This window comes from Sipha flava, unplaced genomic scaffold, assembly GCF_003268045.1.
Source record: "Sipha flava isolate LNK unplaced genomic scaffold, YSA_version1 3_pilon_pilon, whole genome shotgun sequence".
NCBI lineage: Eukaryota > Metazoa > Arthropoda > Insecta > Hemiptera > Aphididae > Sipha > Sipha flava.
The window spans coordinates 2,043,160-2,068,209 of NW_020273108.1; the positions used below are offsets into that span (position 1 = coordinate 2,043,160).

General features: G+C 27.4%; 1 protein-coding gene across 3 annotated transcripts in view; it reads left to right on the forward strand.

The window, feature by feature from the left end:
- Positions 1–25,050, forward strand: part of LOC112688627 — a 144,372-nt gene that overhangs the window by 67,770 nt on the left and 51,552 nt on the right. For all 3 annotated transcript variants that reach the window (XM_025561911.1, XM_025561912.1, XM_025561913.1), the window contains exon 2: positions 22,548–23,669. In XM_025561911.1, the coding sequence (XP_025417696.1) occupies positions 22,548–23,669 (1,122 nt within the window). The remainder of the gene's footprint in view (positions 1–22,547; positions 23,670–25,050) is intronic.

Sequence of the window (25,050 nt, forward strand, 5' to 3'; positions counted from 1 at the left end):
TTAAAATTTTTAATATATTAAAAATTAGTTAAATATATAAAAAATTAGCTATAATAATAATTAATAAACAAAAAAAATAATTTAAACCGGGATATGCAATAACTACTAGAAATATAAATTCTGGTGATTTAGAGTTAGTTAAACCAAACACTATTTTAATAAAACTCTTTTGCGTTTATAGAGGCATATATTTCAATTATATATTAAACTACCTAGTTTCATTATTATTTTTAAATTTATATATAAATCATATATGTAAAATAGTTAATTGATTAAACAACTAATACCTGAAACATGCTTCTTGCTAAATTATTTATAATTTGTTATTAAAGTTGTTTATGTAAAATATAGTAAGAACAACTATTGTTATATCATATCAATGTATTCACAGATAACATATTTAATTTTACTCATTAAATTACATAAAATAATTATTAACCGTGTTTAAAATATAGACCAAAATATTGTGGTGTTTTTATTTGAATATATACTAAAGCATAGTTTTGTTCATTCTTTCCTTAAAATAACTATTTATCATATATTCGTTTATTATGAAGAAATAAAAAAGATTTTTGAAGACATATGATGACAATCAGTGACGGATTATGGACGTTTTGTTAGCCCATTGAGTTTTAGGACAAAAAATATTCTAGAAATATATAGTCCTATCGTCTTTACTTATAAAATATATGATAGTTATAATCAGGGCTTGGGAGTTAAAGCATTTACTTATTTTTATGGAATAACTTAAAATGTAGCAGAGTGCTATAAAAGTGTATGTCAAGTTATAACATGCACAATTATGAAATTTGAAAATCCTTTTTTTTTTGCTTTTTTCAGCAATTTTTAAAAAAAATACTTATTTCCAGTTTTTCTGATTACTTTTGCTTATTTGACCAAATTTTTTTACGATTTCATAGTTTTCTTCTGTAAAGTAATTTTTGATAGAATTATAATTAAAAATAATTCTTATCTTATCTATGTTATGTTTTCACGTAATTTGTCGTCGTCTGAGGTATCGTTGTAGGGTTAACAAAGATATTCCATTGCTGAAAATAGAACTGAGTGTCAAACATTAGAATGATCAAGAACAAAGAAAACAGCTTACATTTTATTTTTCAGAAAAATCCCTTAAAAAATCCATAAAATCCTTAAGGTCTTGAAAGTGAAGATTTATTTTTATTCTGTTTGATTTTTTAGTTAAAATGTAACAGTTTTTTTTTTTTTTTTTTGAATAAATATTTTTGTTTAATTTTAAATTTTTTAAATGATTATTTTAGAGCTCATAATGATGTTTTTAAACGCTTTTTAAAGCGCTTATTTTAATAATTTTAAGTGCTATAAGTCCCGAGCCCTGGTTATAATAAATATTACGTTGCCAATCTTGTGCTTGATTACGACGAATGTACATACAAATGTTGGATTAGTACGAATGATAAATTATAATATAATTTAAATATTGAAATCCACAACTGAAGTACTGTGGTAACTACATTAAATTAGCATATAAATCATATTTTTATTTACAAGTATTGTTAATTAAACAACTGATATTATTTATTAGAATAGTTTTTATCATGTATTTATTTAAATTTTTCTATTTATTTGGTAAAAACAATTTCATGGTTTTAAGAAATTATTGGTTATGAATTAATTATTATTTTGAAATGGATATATAGATAACATTAGAAAAATGTATATTTTGTATTATATATGTATATTTTATGAATCGTATAAGTTTAACGCGGAAAACTTAAAATAAAATAAACAAATCATTATAGTACATCAATATTAGTATATATACCATTATAATGCGCTTACATTAAAAATATAAGCAAAAACACTTAGACTATAATTCTTAGCTAATTGTTTTTGTTGTTATATCTCATAATCCTTACTCATTAGCGTTAATAAGACAACGTATACAAATAAAACACTTTTGCACGTGAAGTATGTGTATTAAGTAACGGAAAATTGAAGATTTTTGGTTCAATAAATAGTTAAATAAACAAGACTCATTTCCATCATTTTAACACAGTGTTCATGTTCAGAAAAATAACATATCGAATAAATTGTATTCAAACATTATATATTTGTTGTCTGTGCAGTTCATAGACAACTGTGGAAATAATATGAGACTAATTGATTAGTGCAAAGGTATAACTTGCGTTTAAAGACCGTTTTTGAACACCTTTCGATGTACTCTTTGTTAAATATTCTGCTCTATGTTAAATTAACAAATTAATTCTATGTAAAATACATATATTTATAAACCACTACTACTAGACACAAATAATTGTAATTATATTCACCTTTAATTTTTAATATTATAAATATTGAGGATGGGAAAATTATCAAAAATTGTAAAAATATTCTAATTTATATATTATATCTTGAATGTTCACATGTAATACTAAAATGTTAAGTAACGAATTTTGTTTGAAATGGTCGGATGTTTGATATAACTGATAACGAATGGTTATTGACTCAGAGTATTTGGAAGTTTAAATTCTTAATATTTATATATTATTACATTATTTTTATTTAAATTGAAATTCTTAAATAATTTAATATTTCTTACGAAATATTGAAAAAAAAAACTGGTAAATAATTCATTTTTACATAAATTTTAGTATATTTTGTATTATCAATGTTAAATCGTATAATGCATAAAATATTTAAAACGCTAAAATCCAAATCATTTTTACAATATTTCAATCATATAGTATGTTAAATATATTTTTGCAAGATAATTTCTGTAGTCATAAAGATTCAATTTTTACAGCAAAGTAAAATTCAGTATAAATATGCGGTATACCAAAATGTCTAAGTATATTTTATTTTGTTTCGGTTTGGATCAAGCCACAGAAATCCTTCTCAATCAAATGTTACACGACAAGGGTCAAGTTTTCCGATGTAATTGAGGTTTACTGGACATTAGGGTGCATTCTCTATTATAGATATATAATTCGCGTGGTCCTTCTCTGGCATTTACCATCAGAAATATAAATGCTCTCTCATTCGTAACAGTCACATCCTCTTATTAAATTACAAATGCATTAGTATTCAATCAACTGTATAATCATTAAAGTTCTAATCAACAACATTAATTATAAGTGCTATTATACCATAACATTTAAATGCTTCTCAAATAATGATGATTCGAAAACGTGTACCGTATATTTACTTGTGATTTAAATATTAATTGTGATAAAATATTTGAATGTATTTGAATTTGGGCATTAATTACATTATGAATTATTTATTTTCATAATAAGTGATAAATGTCTTGATTGTTGCTTTATTTATCGAAGCTTACTATAATGTATAATATCTGGTGTCAAGAATAAAATTGATCGTCATATTACAAAAAAATGAATAATTTTTTTATTTTATATAGATTTATGAATTATAGAAAATATCTATTTATTATTATCATTATTGTGTAGATTGAAAGACTATGTAAATATCCATTGTACGTTTCTAAATAACTTCAAATAACTTTGAATACATTATTAAATTGTATTCATCAAACTAAACTTACTATACGTGTTTCACGTGTACATCAAAATCATATTATATGTTAATTTCATTCCAAGCATGATAATGCTAAGTACATTAAAAAATATACATTTATATATGTTAAGAAATCTGATAAGGAGAAAAAAAATTATTAATACATTTTAAATAAAATATAAAGAAATCCACGGTTTTTATTCTTGTGATTCCCACAAATAAAAAAAATTATAAGCTAATTTTATATCTATTTAATTTGTAAAATATTTAAATATGAATTTAAAATTAAACTTCTCGCTTCGCTTAGAAACTAAAAAATTTAATTTCTCACAAATAAATAATAAATTATTGATATCCATTTAACTACATTGATTTAATTCAAAATATTATTTAATAAATTAATATATCGATTAGGTAAAATATTTATATCTGTTATGTGAATAAAAATTTTGGTGGTAATAGATACGAAAATCATTTACATTCCGAGTATCATTTCGGAAAAATATTTTGATTGACTAATACCAATACCATATCACAAAAATATAAGAAAGCCAAAGAGTTAGATATAGTACGAATTTAAAATATCATTTTAAACATATTTTTACCATTCAAATTTACATGTTTTCAATAAATATTTTGTGGTGTACATATTTTATAATATTCCATCGAAATATGTTACTGCGGTGTTTGTATTCGTATTAACATCAGTAAGCCACAAGCGTGAATTACATATATTCAATAACTTCAACAAATCTTTGGCTGTATATATATATATTTTTTTGATATTTGCAATTTAAAACATGTTACATAAAATTCTACTCAGAATTCGATGATTCATTTTACTTTCAATTTTATAGTTAAATATATTATAGGCTTACGTTGAAAAAAAAGATATAATTATTGTAACAAAGCAACTGTTTAAAAAAAAAAAACCATACACCAAAAAATCAACCGGTATTAAACTAAGAAATTTATGGTTTAAGATATTTTTTTATGTATTGTTGATCAGAGGAAATAACATTAATGAAACTACGTGAAAACAAATTAGAAACGTTTAAGTTTATTATTCGCAATTGATTGGATATTTTGATGAACACAAAAAGACAATATTCTGTTCTAAATTCTACAGGTGAATTTTAAGTTGTTGAAATAATCTTACTTAATTTAACCAATATTTTAAATAATTTTTTTTTTTTTAATTATGCTATGCTTCTAATAAAATTGTATTCCTAATCATAATTATTGTATTATAAATAGTTTTAGTCAAACATTTTTTATATTAATGATTTAAATATTGCATGAAAAAAGAAAAAAAAATTTACTTCCAAATTATTTTAGTTAATTGTTATAAATTACCTTAGAAAGCGTAACAAAAAAACAATATCTATGAGTGATCAAGTGTAAATTAATCATACGATAATGGAGATTATAACGGTGACCATTGAATTGACTCCCAAAATTAGGTTAGATGCCTAATCGAAAACTGAATTGGCTCCCAAGACAGACAATATTGAATTGGATCCCAAATGACTTTCAACAAATAGTTCTCAAAATATAAAAGTTCAAAGAAGTACGCGATTTTAATTCAAATAACATCAACTATACATTAAAATAATTTATAATACAAATAGTCAATCAAAATGGTTAGTAAAAATAAAAATAAAAATACATACATAAAAAATATTCACTGATCTCCACTATTTTAATATTATTTAGCAGGCTTAAATCTGTATGCAAGAATATTTATATATTCAAATCTGGATACTATACCATTGTCATATTTATGAATTTGACTGTCTATAAATTGTATTTTTCTTGTATATTTTTTTTATGTATTTTCCCTATATTGGTTGGAGCTTCTTATAATAATTTCAGTATCCACTTGAATACCATACAATAGATCCATGAAATTGAAAATATTTGAGTGCGTAGAGTAAAATTGGAAATTCAATTTTGAATAAAAAGATTTACATGAATTAGTGTTTCGACTAATACTTCTGTTTTTTTGCACAAATAGAAGTGGAAATATAGAATTATTATCAATATTATTTGGTTTTCAACTAAGTTGTTCATACATTTTTTAATTTTTTCATTATTTGGTTGTATCTCAGCTATTTCGAATGAAAAGCAATCGCCGACTGATTTCGGATCTAGAAATCATAGACCAAATATATACGTAAAATATTTACCGATTTCTGTTTTTTTTTTTCATACTCTGTTGAAGGCCCAATTTTTTAATAGTTCTATACCATGATTGCCCTAGGTCAAACCGATAACTACGAGTTTCACTCAATGGCCAAACTTCATGTACTGTGTTGTGTATAGCAACTTCAAAATCAATGTAAATTTTTTTTAATTCGAATAGATAATTAAAAGTTAAACAAAAATTATTGATAATTTGAAAAATATTTGTGTACCGTTCTTTTTTTTTTCAAACAATTTTAAGAACCAATAGATTTATAAAATAAATTTGTAGGGAAACAACTCAATACATAAATCTTGAGACTCAATGAAATATGTAAAAATGACAACGTTTTTGTTTAATTATAATCAAATAAAATATTTTAGCTTAATTAATATTGTTATTATTACCATTATTATTATTATTATTTAGTTACATTTAATATTAATGTTAGCATAAAATGGTGTAATAAAATTATTTCATATTATAAAATATTTATTTATTTTAAAATATTAACTATGAATTGATATTCGTTTCAATAAAAGGAAATAATTTATTGATTATATTGATTATGAAATCAATATGAATACCTACTTGATACACAAAATATCATACTCATTCAATAATCAATTATTTTAATTATTCTAAGTATCGTATGAACAGTATAAAAATATTTTGTACATTACAATAAAATAATAATTTATAAAAAATAAATGTACACAATTTTATTGATTTTACCAGACAATCAAACGATATAAATAATATTTTTTTACAAATATGATTTATTTATATCTATGAATAACATAGATTTAATTTAAGACTATTTACAGTATTTATCTTCGATATAGCTTCAATAGTCATAATAATTTTTATGGTAAAATGTCCATCAGTTCGGTTCTAACAATGAATTCCAATGCTTTTAATATAATTTAGTAAATACTTTATTTATTTAACAATTATGGTATAGTAGATTTACCAATTCCATTACTTTGTGAATGTACATTTTATTATATTTAAATAGGAATTCAAAATCCAGATTCACAGCAAATCAAATGTTTTTTAATCCAATGGAAAGCTAACCTATTACTTTTATATAGAATATTACGATTAAAAAAAAAAAATCAATTATACGGCAAAATGACGCACGTTTAAAGGAAATTAACGTTAACTTTAAAGGAAACGTTGAAAATATAATCCTTTGAGATTATAAATGATGTTAGAGCACGTCATTAAATAAAAATAGTACACTTGTTGATATTTCTTTAAGAAAATTAGTTCAAATTGGTAGTATTCGACTTCCAGCCATTATAATTGATATCAGATGATTGAGAGTTTTTAACATCAACTGAAATTAAAAAATCATAAACATTAGATTGAAGAAAATTAAGTAGTAGAATTTTTGATTATATACTTTTTTTTTTAATATAGAAAAAGCATTGGAATTCCATGGTTTTAAATAAAATATTTTAATAATTTTTCTATTTACATAACATGTTAACAGATATGGTACTAAATAGTAAAATATACTAAGTAAATACACATTATATTGACATCTTATGTTATTTTATTTTAATCAAACTATAAAATATTTTATACGTTTTGAAATTTTAAATAAATTTTCTTCTAAAGTGAAAAATTGAAACAATTAATTGAACATTGAAACATGTTTTTACAGTATAGTATAAATCAATTTAAAATGTATTTCTTGATTCATTATAAATGTGATTATATATTTATTTAAATGTAATATAATATTTATTTTAAAATATCTTATCCAGTTTAATGATATATTTGATTAATTTTGTATCTAATTTTATAAAATCAAATCTTTCGTGATTTTACAGATGTAAATTTATTTTTATTTTTTAAAAATATTATGTAAAATGACGTTAGAACTTTTGGAGTGATGGACTAATTACTTTAAGTTGTCATATTGTGTTTATAATTTTAATTTTGCTATCAACATTTTCAACAATTTTAAGGTTAATAAACACAAAGGAAATATATTTCAAAATCAATTTAAATATAAATTGAACGTAGAGAAAATGTTTATAGTACATTATATTTTATAAATATTCAATACATTGAAACCATATGATTATTAAAGAAAAAAAACACGCTTTAACTTACTTAGATTTTATGCTACGTTGTACTAAAAATCCTTATTAATGTTTTTTTTTTATTTCTTGTTCATTGCATTTGTGATTACATACATTTCGAAATTACATGCTTATACAGATATTGCAAGGGATAAATAAAATACAAAACTATTTAATAACTATCGAACATAATTTTTGTTGTTCTGTAATCTAATGTTTACTATGAAGCTAAAAATTAATCTTAATCTGTTATTAGCTAACAAAATTGAACTTTCAATAATTATACTCTTTCATCAAGACCTAAATACGAGTAGTTTTACATTTTTTCAAACGATTTTTCACTATGTTTTGTGCTAGTTAAAGCTCACGAGTATTAATAACAAATATAAGTGTTTTTACAATAGCATGGTTCTATCTTTTTGTCTAGTAAACTACAATATATCCGCTTTGTATTTTGTCTCGATATGCCAGAGACGATGATTGATTCACATCTTAAAAGAGTTGTATGCTTTTTTTTTTATATAAAGCTTACTTTTACATAAACCGACAACCTGTAGTATTATATAATACTTAGAACATTTATTTAATATGGGGCCTGGAGATTATATAAGAAGCTAAGAATGTGTAAGCCTCTCTCAATTTCTGTCAATGTGTTGTTCTTTCTTTTCATATTATATTTGTTCAAAACAAGAACAAATTCTTTAAACAAATAAAACAAAATACCATTTTTACTATAGTACAAAAGAAAAAAAAATATGTTTCTAATTATATTTAAAATCTTGGTAATTTAAGTGTATTTAATGTTTTTTAGAAATATTTTCAAAAAGTATTATATTTATCCATAAACTTTCATGAAATAATAAAAGATAAGAACTAATTTTATAATTTATTTGCTATTAATTATACATAATAAAACAATATTTGAACAATTGAAAAATCACACACAGTTATAATACGATAGGAGTTTTATTTTTATATGAAAATATACTAAAAGAAATATGATTAGGAATTGTGTTTAAAACTAATTTAATAACTAACGGAAGATCAGATTCATTAGACAACCACTTTGAGCACATATTAATTATCTCATAATAATTATGGTTTAAGAAAATAATTATTGTATAAAATAATATATTTGCATGTGACTATCTTAATGTTTAAAATAGTAAATACGATGCATATACATTTATAGGTACCAGCCAGTTTATCGTTTTAATAATTTAGAAAAACAAGACCTTATCAACCAGTTATCAATCTTATTGTTGGGCAAGTAATGAAATAAATTATAGTTTGCTATCTGCCTTAATTTTACTAGTATTTCAATCCAAAAGTTTTGTCAACTTTGTGGAACATCATCTCTTTTCAAAAATATATATTAATGAAAAAACTTAAAAATAATCATGATAAAAAACAGTTAGATAAAATATTTTAGCAAAAACTGAAAGCAAAGACTTTTTCTGATAACTTAAAAATATTATTTATTAAAACTAGTACATTGTTCGATTAAATTAGTATTTAATGTTAAAAGTTACATAAAAGTAAATAAAACTATTAAAATAACAAATTATAATTTAAATAATAATAAAAAATAACCTAATTATTTCAATATTTATTGATTTTTTTTTTAAACAATGTTTTAACTAAAAACATGTTTTTAAATTAAAAATGTACCTATTATTAAAAATGAATTAAAAGTATTTTGAAAAATGTCAATTTAAATTCAATATATTTCTGGCTTAAAGTAAATATTATATTACATTGAGTTATAAGGTATTGTGACTATGATCAACGATCATACATTTTGAGTATAATTTAGTTTTTATAGCATTCGTCGTTTTCAAGTTTTCAATGTTAACATAAGAAAATCAATTTTCCAGTTATAATATTTATCTCAAACTTATTTCAAGTTATAATAATATATAAAAGAAATAGACCAAGTGTCTGGAATATATCATAAGATAAACAATTCGTTGTGAAGTCACTTAAAAATATTATTCCTATAACTCATTATTGCATATCTAACTCATTTATTATACTTTATACTTTCTGTTAGTCATTCTTGGCAAAATAAATAAGAGTTATTAAAATCTTTTCGGGAAAATAAATATTGTAAATATATAACAATATCTGCAATGAATATAATACTCTGAAAATAATTTTTAAATAATATATCATTATACTAAACAATCTTCTTAAATATTTATATTTGTATGAATCATTATCATAATATTCTGTAATCTGAAAACTTTAAATTTAGTATCATAGTATGATACAGTATTTTCATAAAAATGATTTGTCTTAAAAGTATTAATTAGTTGTATAATTTACATCATCGACTAATAGATAAAGTTAACTAAATTACAAATCCATTCATTATCATATACACAGCAAACTACCTAAACTGTGTCCATCAATGTTTGCACATATATAATTGAAATTAAAAACAAATTATGTCATATTTTCACAGATAACACTTTATCGCACCAGGTAGTTCAAAGATGGACTAAGTAATATTCCATTAGAATAAAGTGTTTTCTGCTTTGTTGTTTTTGATGTTGTCCTGCTGAATTTGATAGACCACAGTACGTAAAGGAAATTTCAATGATTAATATTTTGGGATCTCTATCACGATGCATGTTTGAAAATGTTCTAATTTAAACAAATCTTTTATAATTTAGTGAATCAAAAAAATTAAGATGTTTCCACAATCCTATTTAACAGAGATTACCTTTACAAATACAATTAAATTTAAACATCATATAGACTATAGGCATACTAATTAATTTTATAGACAATTAATAGAAGCAATTATAATATATAATAAAAATAATTCTCCAACTAAACGCATTTTTTTCTTTTTTAATTATTAAATAAATATATCTATATGGAACATTTGTATTTAATATAAATATTTTCATAACGCAGTTAAATGCATTTTCAAATGCATATTATAGTACTGATCATACATTTTCTTTATCATAAATCTAAAATACTCTCTAAATGAATGGCTAAAAACGTTTCACACATCATTCAGGAAAGAAATATAAAAACAAAAGGGTAAACCTTAAGTAAATCAAATACATTTCTCTCAAAAGCAACTAGAGTATTAAATAACTAATCGAAATAATAAAAATAAATTATAAATTTACATATTAGAAAAAATTTAATTAAACTAAAAATAAGTTACTATCAATAATTTATTAAAAAATGTACATTACATTCTGAAAATTTTATTTTAATGATTTCTACAGTTATTTTTTTGTAAAAATATAATTGAATTACGTTCGTTGATGGAAAAAATACTCAAAAATATTTTAAATTTATTAATCCTTGAGTTCGTTAAAAATTCAAAAATTCTAAATTTCTTTGAAATGTTTTACATATTCGTATAAACGCATAATACAATAAATTAATCTGATAATTTATGATATCAAATGGTAAAGAAATATTATAACAACTTATATATTTTCTTTAAATGTGATTAGAAAATCATAGTGTAAACGCGTAACTAAAGACTCGTAAGTCGTACTTTATTATTTTAAATAAATAAAATAAAATATTTTCGAATAAATTATTTAATTTTTGTTTTTATAGTAGTCATTTTTCAACTTTTGAGTACAAATTTTACGACAAAAAAATCTTATTTTATAAATAAATTATCGATATAAAATTTAAATAACATAATATGGGTAATACAGCTATGTTTTGCGAAGTATTTTTTTTTTATCACAAATTATTATTGTATTTAGTTTTTTACGAAACTATTTTTTATACATATTTGATTCAACCCAATTTGTTTGATAATATTTTTTGCAGAAAATTTAAAAAACTATTTACTATTTACTACTTACAGCAATATATATTTATAATTTTTAAAAAAAACATCCATGGTAAATACCTGTGTTGATGGATCCGCTGTGCTATAAAGATATTTAAACTTGATATTATATGTAGTAAATTATTATCCAACGCTCGTGAAAAAAGTTAAACATATTAACAGATTTAGCTATAAGCTATACCTCATATTTTCTCTCCTACATTAAAAAATTACGGATAAAATACAAATTAAATTGTTTTCGAATCACATTCTGAAAACGTATCGACTTAGTATTAAAAACATTAAACTCAATACATTCCTTTGCTCAAGGAATAATTTTATAGAATACATTTGGCAAATAAATATAAGTACACCGTGCTTCGATGAGTACAATTGAATTCTTACGAGTATGTAGTTGGTACCTAAGATTTTTTTATAGTTTTGATTGTCTATGGTTGATTATTATTGTGGACCACTGTACACTTTTCAACTAAAATATTGAAAATAATGATTATTTTCAAAAATTGCTGTTATACTTAAATACATTTTTTACTCTACCACTTTTTTTTCGTCAATTAAATACAAAACAATGCTAAACTATTCATTAATATGATTTTAATGAATTTATTATTTTATTAATATGCATTTTATTTATAATATAGTAATACTCAATTTAATACAGTATCGGAGTATACATTTAAATTGTTTTATCCTTATGGTAAGTATAAAGGTTGAGTTAAATAGATTAATATTTTTTGACATGAAGTTGGGGAGGAGGTAATTACAAAAAAATAGATTTTATCGCAAATGGAACTTAATTACATTTTAAAGTTTTTAAATATTTTGCACTTACTCGTATATGGGATAATATAAAATTATTGCACTTGAAACAATTGAAACTGTAAACTAGATATTATCTTATACATATCATATCCATGATCGTTCTCAATATGAATGTGAACGATTCAGAAATTTTCAAAAACAATAAGGATGTATCGCTTCGTAAAATTCAGATAAAGGAATTTCTGGTATTTGTTAGCAATATTTTTTTAAAGACTTAGAGATTTTTTTTATTTATAATAATTGACTAACTAATGGGGACATTTTTTTTTTTTTTTTAACACGATCAATTTTATTTTAAAACACGAACACATATAAAAATATTATTACATTATTTAAGATATTAGTTATTAATAATTTCAAGGTAATATAATATAATACTTATTTTATTTCTACTTTAGAAGGTTCAGTTAATTTGTGTATATAATCATCATTAGTATCATACTCGTGTATTCAAAAGAAACATTATACACAGTCTATATACACATATATCATATACATATTTCTTATAACAAATCGTCTTGACGTATTGTAATTTCTTTTATTGCAATAAAGTTTTTTTTATATAATATATAGCCAATTAAAAATTATGTGTAAAAAACGTATTTGCATAAATTGAAACATGTTATACAATAGTGTAGAGTTTAATTAAATTAAATCGAAGAGCAATGTAGTTTGTCATTCGTTAATTTACCATACACTAATATAAGTCTCATTACCCTGTTTCTTTCAGAGTCGTAACAAATGGTAAAGCAGAAAATAATTAACATCATTAAAAATACTTGTGTTTATTATTTTGACCTAAATTTAGACAGGATTCGAGTGTTGGTAAAAGTTTCAATAGGATTTCAGTAATGTAAACTATTAATGACATGAATCGTCTTTATCAACGTTATAACAATAGTTCAATATAATTAAAGCATATGCTTATAAGTTATATGTATAAGATGAAAATCTTATTTTTTTACATACATTTGTTTCATTTCATTCTGATTCTTAATAAACCAATTTTTTTTTGTTGCTTATTTATGGAAATGATTTTTAATATTTAAAATTTTTTTTAAGCATATTTAAACTATGATATTTTAATATGCTTATTGTACTAGAATAATAAAAAAAATGTAATTTAATTAATATAAAATCTAATAAGAAATTTAAAAATATGGTTCATAGTTATGTATGACAATAGGTACAGTTCTCAACATAAGTCCAACACAGAATAGGGACTACGGTCATCTGATTATTTCCTGTTTTCATTTATCGATTTAATTATTAAATGTATTAAACATTCGGCTGTTCCTGATGTTATCATTAAAAGTCATCGACCTACGACCAGTACGTCTAGAACATCGACCGTTTTAACAATTAAATATGTTGAGTAAATTAAATCGTATTCTTTGAAAAAAAAGGGCTGGAAATAATTACAAGACTTTAACATCATATCGTGTAGTGTTTCAAAAAATATTGATAATCATGGGTTTTTTTTAAACGAAGTAACTAGTAAGAAGTATGCACTAATCACTTCAGTGAATGTAGAGTGTTTGTTTTCGATATATAAAAACATTTTGTGTAATAATAGAGTCAACTAAAAATCCAACCTAACGTTTTTTTTTTCATATATACATAATTTATATATACATTTTTTGACGAACAATTCAATTTTGTTCTTGGTTTTGATAAAATATCGGGTGTGATGATTGTGTAATGCAAGCGGAGAGCATCCGTCAGCCGTGCGATGATCGGAAGAAACAAAAACCGTCTTAATCAATGCGCGAGGACGTTCGCTAACGAGCAGTTGTACGGACTTGTCGGGGTGGTAGAACGAAGTTAGGTCACCACCACTATCGCAACACATCGTATGCATCGCACAACCTTTGCACTCTAAAATGCTGCTCCGTCACGTACGGCCAACTGCAACGGTTGCCGGTTACGACGTGGCAATTCTCGCAGCACTGCGACGGCCCACGGGATTCTAAAGAGACTTTCGCGCGGTACACGTAATCTTGTATGTATTGTTCCGTTTTTTTTTTTTTTTTACATGGGAAATAGTTTGAATTCAGTGGTCCCCAAAGCGTGGGGAGCGTAAAATATCGTGAGCCAAATCAGAGACCGATATAAAGACCTTTTTGAACGTGAATTGAGCGAGAAGAAGAGAGATAAAAAAAAATAATAATAAAAAGAAACACAGAAATATTGCGTACTAAAACGGAAAATTTCTGGTATAAAGCCACGACTGAGATCGGATTACTTGTAGCACTTATAATAATAAAAGTAATTAGATATTTCCTTTTTGTGCAATATTACAACTGGCTCGAAAGGCTAACCGGGCCCAAGGAAGACCAGGGGTGGTTTGCGAACGGGCGAGCGCTCGATCGCAAGACTACGGCAAACAGTGCCGCTTGCTCGTGTGCAGTTTGAACCGGAGCAATTTTCACAGACCACATATGGTCTAAATCTCTAAATAATAATATACTCTACGTGTACACACAACGTTATGATGAGATCGTATGTCGGTTCGATGAACAAAATGTTTTATCACGAACAAAAGATGACGGAAATAATCTGTGATCGAATGTGAACGCTCTTCCTATTTATAGAACATTTTATTTTTTATCAACCGTGGTAAACAAATGATAAAAATATATTAGAACTGGTGATGGACATATCCGAGTTTCATGGATGATCTGAATTATCCGGATTGTTCAATTCAATTTCTCTGTTCAATGATTAATTTTTTTATTTACATCAAATTCATTAAGAAAATGCTGTAAATATAAGTTAATTGAGTGTTCAGTCATAATATCACTTTAAGTCATAGAGGTGTAAAATAAACTCAACAATCTAATGTTTTGATAACTAATAATAAATTATAAAAAGTCATGATAATTATACTGTAAGTCATAAAACATAATATTAATTTATTCTTAAATTTTAATTAGAATTAAATAAAATAACTCATTTCACTAGAAATTCAAAATAATTATTAGTCACATAACAAGCAAATCCTTTAATCCCTATAATCCGGATATTTTGGCGAATCCTGATAAGATTTTAATTCAAATCTGGATTTGTATATTCGAATACTGAGCAAATTTAGATCTTCGAATATTATGCCCATCCTTAATTAGGACGTAAGATCGAGCTTCGGTTGACCAATTAAGGGGCCCGATACAATTAAAAATCATTAAACTCCAATAAATTGAAATTAATGTTTATTAAAACTTTTTTCATCCAATTTTTGTCAATCATAATAATTTTGTTTCTTGATAACTACGATAAATACAACACATTTTTTTTGCCATTTTTCGGTGGATTCAGTACAAATGTCCTGTTTTTCCTGTCATTAAATATGCGATAAATATAGCCTTACGAAAGATGAATTAAACACGGTCAGTGTTCACAATGTTCGATTACCAAAAGGAAAATGTTTTGTTGCGCACCATGTTGTTTTCACATACTGCGAAACATCCGGTCAGCAAAAATTTATAATTTACGTCCTTATATTATAATTAATATTAAAAAAACGAATCCGGAACATTTGAACACATTTTTGATGAGAGCAAAAATGTACAAACGGTATCCCCAGCTCCATTGGAAACACTATATCCACTACAGCATGAAATGTAATATTTAAAAATATGACTATGCTTGTATAGATACTTGTAATTTGCACATACTGAATTTATTAATCTAAATACTTTGATAATGTAATTTTAAAAGTTATAATATTTAGTATATTATTATTGAGCCCAGTGTGGCAGTATCCAATAACTCACCATACAATTCTGAAACGATTGCTCTAAAATAATACCTTTACTACGTCACTGAATTAACTAGATAGAAAATTTGCATATTTTATTATTTAGTCCAGACATCAGTAGGGCGAAATAATAATGAACTTTTAATATTATATAAAATGTTACTAGGCATCGTCCAAAGGATATTTTAGAATTTTAAATTAGAACTATTTCGATGACATAAAAATTTTAAGTTGAGCTACTATTTATAATAATTTACATTTTCTAAAATCAGTTATTGTTAAGATCAACATGTCGAATAAAATAAAATATTTCCTAGGTAATTAAATGTTAATAAAAATGAATAAATCTAGCCCAAAATGGTTTCAACCCAAAAAAAAACGCGATTTTCGAAAAATCCTTTTTTTTTGTTGAACATCCAGAGTGTTAGAGGAACCGCAATGTCAAATATCAAGTTCATACGTTTTTGTCGTTGTTGATACGAGCGATCGCAATGATAGCGAGAACTAAGGGTATAGCATTTGTAGGGTCGTCTCTCGGCCAGGGAGAGCGGGACCTTCGACTCGGGACACACACTTAACTATGAATTTACCAGCCCCGGGTTTAAGACATTTTTTTCTAAAAGCCCCCAAAAAAGGTTTTTTCCCATGCCTCGCAAAGTATCAGGACGGCCCTAAGCATATGTACATATTACGCGTATAATAAACATCGATAAATAATGATAATGTTACCGAACAACGATGGTCACATTGCGTTGATATTTTGCTACCGTTTTCGGCCGAACCGTTAATGTTTGCTATATATATTATATATAGATATAAATACATTGTCCATGGCCTGGAAAGAGATTTTCAACCAAGACCGAGTGGTCGCGCGACGGTTCGAGGACGCGTTTTACGCGTATGGATTAAATCGTACGAACGGACAGCGGACAGCGTCGTTGATCGTCGGCCGAGACGATGCTAACAATAAACCGCGATGACGTACCACGGACCGCGCCGGAGGAGTCGGTGGTCAAATAATTTGGCACCGACGGCGGTTGAACGTACAACGGGCATCGGGCAAGCGGCCAGGACCGATGGGGTTCTGACGTCCTCGTCGACCGGTCGGTTTACCGCGGGTCCGGCGGACTATGCCGATCGTGCGATGAATGCGATCATCGACCTCGTCGTCGATCCGCCGGAATCGCCCCCAACACGCGAACACCGGGCGACGAGAGCTCACCCTGGGTCCGTACGCCACAGTATAAGGCATACGGATTCGATTCGAAACCTGGTAACGGCGATGCGAAAACTTGGGTGTTCCGTCGTAACGCGGGACACAGCATGATTCCACGGCATTGCTACATTATTGCGCGGACAAGCGATAAACATTGATCGCTTAATATATTCTCGATTTTTTAACATTTGATATTTTAATGGATAATCGTATTGCGGTATAGGAATTCTTATGAATTATTCAGTAGGAGAATGAAGAATACTGATTAATGGTTATCGTTACAAAAAAAAAAAAACAGATATATAAATAATATATTTACAGGTCATATCTATATATTATGGTTTTGTAAATTGTTATTGTTAAATTACAAAAACTTATATACTGAGCTAAAGCCTAAGAACTGAGAGCTTTTAAAAATATAAAATATCCTTAACAACAAACCAAGCGAATCTTAATAAAAATCTTAAAACTTTAAAAATTATTTTTTAAAACTTTTATGTTTTAAACCATGACACTCAAAATTAATTTTATAACTCATTACATTTTATAACCGAAGCTTTACAATACATTTATCCAGGATTTTCAAAACCAAGTACCAAACGAAAAACCACGTGAAACCGGTGAGTTTTTGAACATGATATGATATAAATTGTGTCAAAAACAATTGTATTTATAAAATATATGCTTAAAATGCCTGTTAAAAACTTAATTTTATTAATATAAAGTTGATTCAGTAAATTAGGAACATCATGTATATACTATAAGAACATAATAAATATAATTAACTTTAGTTAATTTATCATAATTTGTTTAATTATATTTTTGGTGAATCTGGGCGTATTTTAAATTATTTATTAATTTGTTTTCTCTGAGATCCTCATCATAATTCTAATTATTTACATGGGATTAAGTATAAATAATACTTTCACTATAATTTTGAATTTACTTTTAGTGAAGCTGAATAGCTAATTAAACTTAATGTGTTAGCTTCCATCATTTGTCTAGAACTGCTTAATATTTCCATTTTTGGAGTATGCGTCAGGGTTCATTGTAAAAGCAAGTATGAAATACACCATCTTAAATTCTGAAACTTAACTGTAAAGTAAAAAATATATATAAGACTTCTATTCCAAATTATATTATTTTTTATCAAACTTAACAATATGAGGTTTAAATAACTACAATTAAGTATAATTTATACAACTATCTTAAAGTCTAACAATTTTTTTTTTTTTTTTTGTAATGGGAATTATTAGTAATCATTATTGTTAGTATTACATTATCTATAATAAAGAAAAATGTTTGGTTATTTGAAATAATAGCATAACCTTTTATTTTTTATGATGTTGTTTTTTCATATTTTTCAATAACGTATACGATAAAATGGTATATATAAATATAACTCATATAATTATTTATTAGACATAATTTTTATATACCCTGTGGTATTATAATACATCAAGCTAATCATAAATAAACATTTGCTGTGTAATAAGTAAAAACTAAAACTTATTACAAAAACAGAAAAAATGAATGTTACTCAATAAGTAAATTACATTTTTTATATTTAATGTTTATATCCGTTTAAATTCGACTGATAGATGGACAATTTAATACTTTATTCATAAACGAACTAATGTTGTTGTTTTTTATAGTTAAGTTATTATAATAATCAGGGCTGTGTTTTTATACAGATACTATATAGGAGTGATTATGTTTTAAAATATTGTATTAATATTATCCTATACTAATATATATATTTATGATATAATAATAATAGGTAATTGTTTAGGTGTAACATTTTTTTTTTTTTGATAATAGCGGCAAATTAAATTATTGTACTTTGTATTTATTATTTATGACTATAATGGTATACAGCGAGAGTTGTTTGATATCAATATTTAAAATCAATAAAGACATAAAAAGTAGCATTATATAATTAATAAGAATTTAAAATATCAAATATAATTTTCAACTGAAGTACATTTTCATCGCAAGTTGATAAATTATCATTTTTGATAAAGTACTTATGTCTTTGAGATGGATTTCTTTAGTTCCTTCAGTGGAATGCTTCTCATATTATATTTCAAGTCCAGAAAAATAATTGACAAACATTGTTTTGAAATCGAAGCAATTTAACCAGTTGAATGGAAATTGCTTAAAATAATTGAATCTCGGTGGTCTGATTGAATAACATTTAATTTTGTAAAATTACATTTATGCTTACATAATTTATTCAAACAGTATTTTTAAATATCTTCCGAAACATATTTATTTTGTAACATCAAATATCTTAACTTTGACGATATAGTGTCAAAAATGTATTGTTTTAAATGAAAATAAAAATGTCAATGTTTTGTGAAACACTCATTAACATTGTCCTACATCATCCTACTGTTTAGTACTACGATCTTATCGAAACGTTTTAGTAAGTTAAATAGACGGATTTTTAAGACGTCTGTAAGCGGGAAAAACGGCGAAAACGATTTAGTTTATCACCATAAACGTACTGCTGCGGCACATGTTTTAAGTATCTATCTACATAAAACAATGTCAGACGTCCAATACGTTCACGAACATGGAGCGAGTCCTCTTAAAGTTTTACTGTATAAAAGTTTGAGATAAACTTTTGCATTATTAAAATTAGCACATCCCCTTGACATGCATTTACCGTGGTTGTCACGTAAGAATTACAGAATAGAATACGTCCCGCGGAGTAATTATCGTGTACAGTCTCATCCGGCTGCGGTGTTCAATGAAATAAAAACAAAAAAAACATGCTCCGAACAACTGGCCGAGATTTAGCGCACATACTGTTTCGGTTGTCGCGTATCATCAAGAGCAATACTACTATTATTACTGATAATATCAAACATTTTGCGACCGCGGTTCGTTTTGCTACGAGTAATTGGTTTCAACAGTGGTGTTGCGCAGCAAACGTAATAAACGGTGTGTACATGCATATATTATATTATATTACAGTTGAAACGTTTGAACAATACCTCGTTCCGATATCGGGGGCACGCGATCGTCAGACGAATACATTTCGTGTTTAACCGTATCGTAGCATTTAAATGCGTAACGCTATACACACAATGGTTATGATTAGGTTTCGGAAGTTGTTGCAACTTTTTTCCTATTGATTGGTTTTTATGCTAAGTAGGTTATAAATTAGTTTCGTGCAAGTACGAATTAATATTTAAAAAATTCTCAGAACAGCTTTATGCAATTTCTAGCATTTTTTCGATTTGATTGCAATTTTATTGATTTTCCACATTTATAATAACATTTCATATACTTTTAAATATTGTGAACATGATTTGATTTTTTTTTAACATAACAAATAAAATAACGATGGAGTCGATGCCAGTTATCAATGTACTCGTATATCAGAATAATATAATAATAATAAATAATAATTTATTGTTATTTCAGGCTTTGTCGATTGTGACGACAGTTTTGGAAATATTATTTTATAAGATGGTGCACGAGTTGCAAAACTTGCTGTCCTCAAACCGAAGAATTTTCAAATTTGATAACTTAAAGAAATCATTTATCGTATATCAAAGTCATTTTTGAATTCGGCACACAAATGCGTATTAAAAATAAAATAAAAATTTTTCAAATAAAACGTTTTTAAATATTAATAATATAGTTTGTAGGCTCTTGGAAGACTTGACTAAAACCACTACTCCATTATTAATATAATTTTTTAATTTGTAAAAGAAAAACAACAAAAGAACACATATTTGTATTATAATAGTCTTAATAAAAAAATACTTGTAAACATTAATTTCTTTAATAGTTATTTTGTTAAATAAAAAAGTTTATTGCAATTTTTAAGTGTAACTTTGGGTATGTTTATAGCAATGATGCAATTTTTTAATGCAATCTTGGATACTTTATTATTTATATTTATTTATATTTATATCTATATTAAATTATTATTAATTATTTATTTGTATTTATATTTATTATTTATTATTTATATTATATTTTATTTTACTGCAATAATCCAATCAATTTTAATGCTTTTTTGTACAATAACTTCCGAGTCCAAGTTATGATTCTATATGTGGCTGTCTGCCGACCCGTTACGCACCAGCTGACAACTACAATAGAACATTTTTGGGATCAATGCTGCGACGGTCGTATTTACTTTTTTGTTTACTTTTTTTTCGTACTCAGCGCATGGATTTCACTGTTTGATTTTTACCCTCTTACGCTTCCTTATGTAGTTTACCATATACTATAGTAGTAAACAAAATATTTTACGCTATGTTTTGCGAATCGATAACTTTTCACGGGAAGTACGTTATAGAAAAACTATTTTCAATTTTATCGGTAGCCGTATTTCAGCAAAAGCTGGAGGGGAAATTAAAAAAAAATAGCACTACGGTAATACATCTTTTAGCACCGCAGTTGTTACTGGTTCTAAACACTAGTCTTACACTATTGAATTCAGTATATATTTATGAGTTGGTAATTAATAATAATTCATTTAAAAACAAAAATAAATCAACATTAGTGATTGTCAGGAAATATGATTTTCTAAATTTTTCGATAGAGTACTACGTATCCACGTACTTAGTAATACTAAGTTACTCATTGTATAAAAATATAATACATAAATTAGTGGTTCTCAATATTTTTAAAACTTTAAAAACCGAACGGCTATCCTCGTATACTAAAATATTCGGTGATCTATTTATTCATCTCTTATCTTTATTAATAATATATTAAATATTTATACATTTCGTGATCACTGCTTGCATCTACCCACCAGAAATGTTTTTACACCTCTTCAGGGGTCGCATCCTTTCAGTATGGTGAACACTGATTTAGCTCGGAAAAAAGTGTAACTAATTTCCATTTTTCTAAATTATAATCGATTTTTCGTTAACAAAAAAAAATTATAATTTCTCGAACCGAGCGGCGATTGGCATCTGATATGATGGTTTAACACGATACTATTTTCTCGTGATAGAACGCGAAACCATACCGGTCAACGATTATCTCTTCCCCCCCCCCCCATTTCAACGAATATCTTTCATGTTTGTTTGCTCTGCCCGTTTGTTGCTTACATAGACCATAACAAGTTCTTTTTGATATTTCAGCGACAAAGTCACGATCGCCGTCTCCGGAGAAGGAATTCGTGCCACCCACATTCGAGACGGTCGTGGTGACGAAGCAACCGAAGAAATCGAAATCCGCAAACGATGACGATGATGCAGCCGAGGTGAACAGCAGATGCGATGATTTTGAGAGACACGCTTTAGAAGACGGTGGTGACAACCATTCGCTGCACTACGTGGAGGCCACGGCCGTGCGAACACTGGCGGCTAACACGGGCTCGGTAGCCATACTAGGCACGACGGCCAAGTGCAAATCGGTAGATGGGTCGCCGGCCGGCCACCAGCCGCTAGCCGAGAGACAGCGTACTTGGTCACCATCGGCCACATCCACACCAGTCGCCTGTTCCAAATCGCAGCCCCAGCTGGAGGTGCGCTACGTGGAGGCGACCGCGGTGAGGACGCTGGCCGCGGATACTGGGTCCATAGCGATCCTGGGCACCACGGCCGACCCGAAGCCACAACCGCAAAAACCGCCGCCGACAGCCGAAAAGGACGCAGACGAAGGTTCGGTGCACTACGTGCAGGCTACTGCGGTGCGGCATTTGGCCGCGGAGACGGGTTCCATAGCCATCTTGGCGTCCACTGTCGCGGTCGCAGCCGCCGGACAACAGGTGCCTAGCACCGGCGCAGATTCCAACTTCATACCGGTGGGTGTGCGCGAGATGTTGGATTCGGAACCGGGTTATTTGCAGCAGCAGCAGCAGCCGGAAGAACAGCAGCAGCAACACGGCGACCGACAGGAAGAAGATCGTGGTGAACGGTACGGAGAACAGCGAGAGGAACCGGGACAAGGCGAACTGGAACAGCAGCCGCTGATACCGCTTCCCGTTATACTGGCGATGGAAATGAAAACCAATGCAGGACCCAAACAAATGTTCGGAGCCGCGCAGTTGTCTTCGGTCGAGAAACCTCAGTACACGCCGAAGTGGATGACCGTGGACGGCGGTGGTGACGTGGGCACCGATTCGGTGTCGTCCAGAGGATCGCTGATCAGGCAAGCGAACAACACTAGTGATCAAATCGACAACGAGGACACCTCTCCATCCGACGGATGGATGCCAAAAATCCCGGTGTTCGCTAAATGTCCGCCCGCCAAATCCAAAAGTAAGTACCGATCCGCTCGTAGCAGATTAGAGTTTACGATTAAATTATTCCGTTATCCTCGTTCAAGGTGACGGAACGTAGCAAAAGTTGCGTTCCGACGGTAACATTGTTACCAATATGCGTTCGTCGTCGAAATTTCATTAAAAAAAATTTATGTGTATATAAATAAATAAATAAATAAAACGCTAAGTGTAAAAAGACGATGTTTTCTGCTGCAGCATAGCGAAAACGGATAAAACGTAATTTTCATACCCGTTCTCACGCGCGGCGCTTACCTCGCGTTGTATAAAACTTTCAGTCGAGTTCGTTTCGTTATTTTAATGACAATCATTATTATACATTACGTTGGACATTAACAATTGCGTTATATTCAATTTCGAAAAAATGCCAGCAGCGAGACCATAATAATTGAACGTTCGCAGTGGTGTATCGTTATCTCGCAAAGGTGAAAATCCAATCACGTCCTTGCAGACGACATTTTTATCTCGTTATCTATTTACGGCCCATTGACAATGACGCACGGTTTCATTGCGACAATAATAATATGATTTTAAATCATCGTCGTGTCTCCGTGTTCCGCGTAGCAACATGCATTGATGGATTTTAAATTAAAATCAGTTTTAATTTAAACGAAAAGTTATGCGTTGTACGTTGTCGCAACTACACATAAATAATTTTGACAATTCGCTATTCAATGGATATGTAGTTCTGTGATTATTGTACAACGCACAATCACGTCATAATTCATCATCATTTCAAACATGGTATGATATTAAAGACGTAAGAATAGACGATCAAACGTAGTTCTGGTTGATGAGTGATAAAATCGATGCTTTAGAGTAGCTGTTAATAATGCGTAAATTATGTTTAGTCGTAAAAATAATGTATATTAATAATACATTTCTGAAGGTCATGATTATCATTTCCATTTTATATATACTACAAGTTGCGTCGTTATTTTCATTCCGATAAATTATTGTTATTATTAATATCGTCGCTGGCCACTGGACACATTATACAGAATGTTTATAGGTCAGTTGCGTATAATGCATTTAGCTTGTATCATTGTGACTGCAGTCGGGTGTTTGAAGTGTAACACATAATATAACTTCAAATACTTTGTGGATTTACCAATATTGTTACGGTATCATTATTTAATAGACAAGGTGTTAGAACAAAATTTTATGAATATTTTAATTTTCTAACTACAATATTATGCGAATAAATAGGTATAAGATCTAAAACAATTGACGTGAAAAAATAATGTGTATCTGGGAGGTATGTGCCGTTCTATAATACTGACATACTTTAACTATGGAAAAGAAAAACTATTTTACAATCAACTACCTTTATATACCTAAGCTTTTGGGTAATGTATTTT